Raw genomic sequence first — 7,248 nt, 5'->3', positions numbered from 1 at the left:
GGCGGTGGTGGATGTGAACGTGTACCTGATCATCGCCATCTGCGCGGTGTCCAGCCTGTTGGTGCTCACGCTGCTGCTGTACACGGCGCTGCGCTGCTCGGCGGCGCCCACGGAGAGCGCGTGCGGGCCTGGCAAGCCCACGCTGGTTTGCTCGAGCGCGGTGGGTAGCTGGTCCTGCTCGCAGCAGAGGGGGCAGAGGCTGTGCTCTGGGGAGGGCCCGCCCAAGACGGACCTCATGGCCTTCAGCCCCGGCCTCTGTCCAAGTTTGAGCACGTCTGAAAGAAATGAATATACTGAAGCAAATTCGAATCTTTCTGCTAATGTAAGTCCAAATTTGAGCTTTAGCTCAAATTTCTTTCTTAGATTTAACTTATCTAATCATCTTTTCAAATGTTACTTAATAAATTTAAGGTATTCACTAACAGGGAAACAAATCTTACCATTTAGTGTAGATATTCTGTATTCTTCCTTCTCTTTTTCCTCTCTCCCTCCCCCTTTCTTTCATGCCCCGCTCATCTTTCTGGATTGGACCCAGGACCTTCATCCTCAGACACGGTCTCACTAAGTTGATATGCTGGCCAGACTGTGTAGAACTTTTGATCTTCTTGTCTTCCATCCCAGTACCTAAAATCAAATCAAACCAAAATGTCCCAGAGTGCTGGCATTACAGATATAATGCTCTAATTCAGACATTTTATTAATTGCAGATGTGTCTTGAATTGAACTAAGAAACAAAAATACAGGAGCAAAGAATTATATTCCTTGATTTACATGGTTGGAAATTTTAAAAATACTTCAGTTTTACTGTTGTTTGGGAGGGCAGTTCTGGGCCTCAACCTAGGGCTTTACACATGCTAAATAAGCTGCAATGATGATCATGTTTAATACAGAGGTCAAATCCACTGATATTTTAATGTTTACTTATTAGGTATATTCCCTAGTGAAATGTCAAGTTCTGCTCAAATAACTGGGCAATTTTACAGAAATCATCAGCTAGATTTCCAAGACAGCAATAAACAGAATACTTTTAAGCATATGTAATTTTTTTCATTAACTTTATTGGTACATTTTAGGTATACAATGCAGTTATATTCACCATTGGGAACTTGTAGCTTTACATGATGTATCTTGGTTCTTATTTTTTTCCAATTCCCCTGCCCTCCCTTCACCCCCTCCACCCCTTCTTATTTACAAGATTTTGTTTCCATTTTTTCCTTTTGTCATATTTTTTCTTTCTCTTCTTTCCTTTTCCCTACCCCTCGCACTTCCCCTACCCCATTTAGACCTTTTTTTTCTATTTCACAGTATCAATTATACATTTTGATCCTTATTTACACTTTTAGATTCTCACACCAGGGAAACTATTTGGTATTTACATATGTATGTCCTATTTATTTCACTTAAGAATATGGCCTCCATGTGCATCCATTTAGCAATAAATGTCTCTAGTTTCTCATTCTTTATGGCTGAGTAACTTCATTTTATATTTTACAAACAAAACCACATCTTCTTGATCCAGTCTCCAGTTGATGGGCAATTGGTCTGTTTTCAAGCTCTAGCCATTACAAATTGTGCTATAAACATAGCTATAAACATGTGTACATATAATCACTGTGGAATGATTCTTTTAATTCTTTTGGGAAAATACCCAGCAGAGGAATAGCTGGATTAAGTGGGAGCTCTAATCCTAGTGTTTTGAGGGATCTCCATATTTATTTCCACAGTGGTTGCACCAGTCTGCACTCCCACCAACAATGGAGAAGGTTTCCTTTGTCCTCCCAACCCTACCAGCATTTGTTACTGGTTGATTTTTTGATAGCAGCCATTCTTTGTGGGGTGAGGTGGAATCTCAGTGTTGTTTTCATCTGCATCTCTTGAATGACCAGTGATATTGAACATTTTTTCATATGGTTATTTGCTGTTTTCACTTCTTTGTCTGAGAAATGTCTGTTCATTTCAGGTGCCCATTTTTGAATTGGATCTTTATATTTGGGGGGGGTCTGAGTTTTTAAAGTTCTTTATATACTCTAGATAGTAGTTCTTTGAGGAACATCGGATAGAATTTTTTCCTCACATTATAGGTTGTCTCTTAGCTCTGTTGGCAGAAGTTTTTAAATAAAGCTGGGCGTGGTGGCGCATGCCTGTAATCCCAGCACTTGGGAGGCTGAGGCAGGAGGATCACTGAGTTCGAGACCAGTCTGGGCTACATAGTGAGTTCCAGGTTAGTCTCCCCTACATAGTGAAACCCTGTCTCAAAAAACCAAAAAAAAAAAAAAAAAAAAGAAGTTTTTAAATGAGATCCCAGTTGTTGATTCTTTGAAGCTCATGTAATTAAAAATATATATACATTTATTTATTTTGTATGAGGGATTGAACTTGGGACCTTGCACTTGTGAGGCAGGTGGCAGAACCACTGAGCTAAATCCTCAGCCCTGTTGAGTTATACTGTTAATTTCCATATATATGTAGCTCAATGTAAATATCAATTAAATACTATTAAAGCAGAAACATGGATTTAGAGTTGCAAAGTTTAAAAAGTGATATTTGTTTATGAAAAGGTATTCTTGAATGAAGGAAAAGATGAATGTGGAGTAGTACTGTTACCTAGCATTTACTTAACATAAATATGAGTAGATTTTCAATTGGTAGCTAATGTTTCTGCTTCATTCAGAATCTTCATATACACCTTTTAGAATACAACGTTCAAAGGGTTTCCCTTTCTTCACATGATTTATTCCATGAAATTTATTACTTCATCTCTTATTCTTTATGTGATTTGCCAGGTACTTTATTTTCCTAGTATCTACATGTTCTTTCATATGATCTGCTTGTTATTCATTACTATTTTAGCATTTATAAAAGCATAGAATAATATAGATTTATGGTAAAATTTGTTCTTTGTGCTTTTATTCCATCATATATTTTAATTTTAAATTAGATACTCACTTAGGAAATGTATCCATTTAAAAATAACATCATTTAAAAGGTGATACTATAAAGTGTGACATCTTACTACCAGATTATCATCATTACTGCACAATCAGACTAATTTTGGTTATTCTAAATTTTCTATTAAAGTTATCAGCTTATTGTCTATCAGAAAAATAAGCAAATTGTGCTGTATATATTAAGGATAACAGTGTTATGTTTGTATTTTTGTGTTCCAATTTTCAAATGCCCTAATGAAAGCAAATCTATCATTGAATTTAGCAAAGTATTGATAAAGCATGAATTCTTTTGGCTTATTTCACTTTAGTGATTAGTTTTGGTTTCATGACCATGATTTCAAAAATTGTGATTTTATATTAGTGTGAAATAAAAATGATCTGAAATTTAAAATGTCATAGGTACTTCTTTTTTTTCTTGCTTAGCATCCATTTCTCCTACTTTTCTTTTTCTTTAAGGTCTTTGTAGTAGTGTTGTGAATATCTGAGCTGAAAGTTTTATGAAAAGGAATGCATGGATTTTTTTTCTGTTGTTGTTTTTGAGATAGGATTGTTATGTAGCCCAGGCTGGCCTTGAATTTGCAGCAATCCTGCTGTCACAGCATCCTGCATGCTGGGTTCAGGTGCCAGGATTATAGGTGTTCGCCACCATGTCTGGCTGAATGCTTGGACTTGTAAGCATTATAAAACTTAGTTTCCATTGGTAAATGCAAATGGTCCAATGGTCCAATTGAAGAAGTGGATACTGTTTTAGTTTCCTTGGGCTGTTGTATCAAATTACCACAAATATCATGCCTAGAAACAAAGAATTTTTTTCTTTCACAGTTCTAAAGGGCAGCAGTTCAAAATCAAGATATCAGCTTGGCCATGCTCCCTCTTAAGACTCAAGGGGTCAACTTCTTTCTCGTAGTTTCTGCTAGTTTCTGGCATTTTTTGACTTGTGGCAGCATAACTCAAATCTCTGTCTTTTACTTATATCTTCTTATTATGTCACCATCTGTCTTTTTATGTCTCTTACAAGGAACAATTGTCATTGGATTATAGCCAACCCTAAAGTAGGATGCTTTTATATTAATATCTTTGTCTTAGTTATAAATGCAAAGGCCTTTATTACAAACAAGTTTGCATCCTGAATTTCTTGGTATAGATACATGTTGGGGTACTATTAAACCCACTACAGATGTGAAGAAATGTAAGTGAGGGTGACACTGAGGGTCAGGAAAAGTGTTATTTGCTGAGCACGGCTTTTCACTCTTCTTTCCCCATTGGAGAAAATGTGCTTGCAAGTCAGGCAATAGTATGCTAGCTGTATAGGAGAGGGAAAGAGCTAATTTTAGTCCTCACAATCCCCAAATAATAGTTCAAAATGCCTATTATACCCCTGTAAGTGTCATTCTAAAATCCCAGCATAATTGGTTTATGTAACTGTAAAAATTGCCTCAAGCAAGCAATGTTTCTTGGACCTAACATTTGTATCTTAGGTATAATTCCTTAATATATCAACAGTGAATATGTTGGTCACTGGTTGTATAAACTTTTGGGAATCATGCACATGGAATCACATTACAACTGTGTAATTCTCTGATGACAAACCCTAAATTACCTTCAGTGATTTTAAGCTTCAGAAGAATTTGGGCACATGCCATTGCCTCCAGAAGAACCAACCCCTATATAATTTAAATGGAGCTAGTTTCATCTCCTGGCTTCAGGAATGAACAAATGACTCATGTCTGGCTAATGGGATATCCATCAGAATTATTCTTGAAAGGAAAGATAACATCATTTAAACTGGTTCATAGGAAATTATGTGTAGGATTTTTTTGAACTATGAAGAAAGGGATACTTTATGTTGAGAGTCATAGAACCAGTGATATGTAGACTAAAAGCTACTTTGGCTATTTTGCCATATATGGGAAAACTACCTGAGAAGGTCAACAAAGGAAAACAGTTAGAAGTGTCTAGATAGTTCCTTTGTGACATTATTAGGTTGTGATAGCTCAAGTTCTGTGTGAAAACAGCAAATAATTACCTATTTCCAAGTATAAGCCAATAATTGATACTCTGTTTTTTTTAAAGTTTACCTGGGATTCATTGTTAAACTATTATTAATATGTACACATCTATAGAAAGTGTGAATAAGTATCTTAAGATTTTGGACTCTATATAAAAATTATCATTGAAACAGCGGGGCATGGTTGCTCATGCCTGTAATCCCAGCACTCGGGAGGCTGAGGCAGGAGGATCACTGTGAGTCTGAGACCAGCGCTACATAGTGAGTTCCAGGAAAGTCTCAACTACATAGTGAGACCCTGTCTCAAAAAAAAAAAAAACCCAAATTATCATTGAGTTCTAGCATCAGGAAAGGTTACTTTTTATTTCACAATTTTTTTCTTTTTATGGACAGTATAAATTTTACAAGCAATTTTGTTTTCCTCTTTGCTGTAAGATGATTAAAAATTTGAGATAGTCTTAAGATAACTGAAAATGACCCTTATTATGCTTTTTATGTGTTTTTTTTTTTCTGCCAGGGATTGAACTCAGGACCTTGCACTTACAAGGCAGTGGGTGGAATCACTGAGCTAAATCCCCAGCCCCAGTTATGCTTTTTATACATTGACCATCTTGATTCATTATATTTCACTCCCATATTATGTTTATGCTGCTTTCATATTTTGCATGTGGAGAGGCCAATTAAGAATTAATTGAAGGCTGGGCATGGTGGCGCACACCTGTGATCCCCACTCAGGCGGCTGAGGCAGGAGGATCTCTGGGAGTTCAAGACCAGCCTGGGCTACATCGTGAGTTCCAGGTCAGTCTCAACTACATAGTGAGACCCTGTCTCAAAAAACCAAAACCAAAACAAACAAAAAACCCTAAAACCAAAATCCCCAAAACACAAACAAACCTTCTCAAACAACAAAAAAACAAAACAAAACAAAGATCCAAAAAATTGAAAATTGAAAAATAAATGTAATAGAAAAAGTATTCCTAGATTAATAACATTCAAATGATAAACTTATTAATTTGAAAATTCAAAAATAAGAATTAAGTTATAAATAACAACAGATTATACCAGTATTATATAGGTTTTTAATGAAGTAAAGTACTCCTTGATTCCTATGTGCTTCTTTTGAAGAAATGATAAAAAACCATGGCAGTATATTCAAAAGAAATGAAACCAAGAGCTGGGGATTTGGCCCAGTGGTTCTGCTGCCTGCCTCTGAAGCACAAGGACCCTAGTTTGATCCCCAGTATGAAAAAAAATGAGGAAATGACACCAGGATCTCCAAGAGATATTTGCATACTTGTGTTTCAGGCAACACTACTTATAATAGCCAAGAGGAGGAAACAACCAAAATGTCCATGGACAGCTGAATGAATGCAAAATGTAGCACAATAGTGTTGCTTAGCCTTAAAAAATGAAAGGGATCTGGTCACATGTCACAAAAGGATTGAACTTCAGGGGCTCTGCTAAAACAAGTAAACTAGTCACAAAAAACAAACATGCATGAATGCATGATTTCACTTATGAGCTATCTAATGTAGTCAAATTTATAGAACCAGAAGTAGAATGGTGGCTTCCATGGAGAGATGTCAGGAGATGCTGATTCTGTCTAATGGATAAGAGTTTCATTGTACAACATGAAAAATTCACAACAAGGTAAACATAGTCAACACGAGAAACTATACATTTAAACATGGTTAAAATAACAGTAGAAACTATGTTTTAGCCACATGATGTCGCTGTGTACCAAAGAATGCTCCCAGGAAGGAAACTACCCAGAGCTCCTTTGTTCCTCTAGGTAAGCGCAGCCTTAGGAGAAGCAGCGGGGCTGAAGAGGACAGTAGAATGTTTAAATTTTTACGAAACATGATCCTTTAATTTGATCAACCTGCTCAGATTAGTAATGGTGTCTTCTCTGAGAAGGGGAAGGGGTCGAGGGGTCAGGCAGTGTCTGCTGCAGTCGCTTCTGCTGTTGGCAGCCTGGGAGGCCGGAAGCGGCCAGCTCCACTACTCGATCCCCGAGGAGGCCAAACACGGCACCTTCGTGGGCCGCATCGCGCAGGACCTGGGGCTGGAGCTGGCGGAGCTGGTGCCGCGCCTGTTCCGGGTGGCGTCCAAGGAGCGCGGGGACCTTCTGGAGGTAAATCTGCAGAATGGCATTTTGTTTGTGAATTCTCGGGTCGACCGGGAGGAGCTGTGCGGGCGGAGCGCGGAGTGCAGCATCCACCTGGAGGTGATCGTGGACAGACCGCTGCAGGTTTTCCACGTGGAGGTGGAGGTGAAGGACATTAACGACAA

The 7,248-nt window shown here is 37.9% G+C and overlaps 2 protein-coding genes across 2 annotated transcripts in view; both read left to right on the top strand.

Moving 5' to 3' along the window:
* The window catches only part of LOC109117718 (protocadherin alpha-1-like), a 3,013-nt gene extending 2,285 nt beyond the window's left edge, over nt 1-728 (top strand). The window contains exons 2-3 of the mRNA XM_033765589.1: nt 55-322; nt 708-728. Of these exons, the coding sequence (XP_033621480.1) occupies nt 55-322; nt 708-728 (289 nt within the window). The remainder of the gene's footprint in view (nt 1-54; nt 323-707) is intronic.
* A 5,998-nt stretch (nt 729-6,726) lies between these two features.
* The window catches only part of LOC104855139 (protocadherin alpha-2-like), a 2,899-nt gene continuing 2,377 nt past the window's right edge, over nt 6,727-7,248 (top strand). The window contains exon 1 of the mRNA XM_033765588.1: nt 6,727-7,207. Within this exon, the coding sequence (XP_033621479.1) occupies nt 6,854-7,207 (354 nt within the window). The 5' untranslated portion in view covers nt 6,727-6,853. The remainder of the gene's footprint in view (nt 7,208-7,248) is intronic.

This window comes from Fukomys damarensis, unplaced genomic scaffold, assembly GCF_012274545.1.
Source record: "Fukomys damarensis isolate Sample0158 unplaced genomic scaffold, DMR_v1.0_HiC HiC_scaffold_3, whole genome shotgun sequence".
NCBI classification, from domain to species: Eukaryota; Metazoa; Chordata; class Mammalia; order Rodentia; family Bathyergidae; genus Fukomys; species Fukomys damarensis.
The sequence above is the reverse complement of the archived record's forward strand: the minus strand, read 5'-3'. Positions and strand labels throughout refer to the sequence as shown.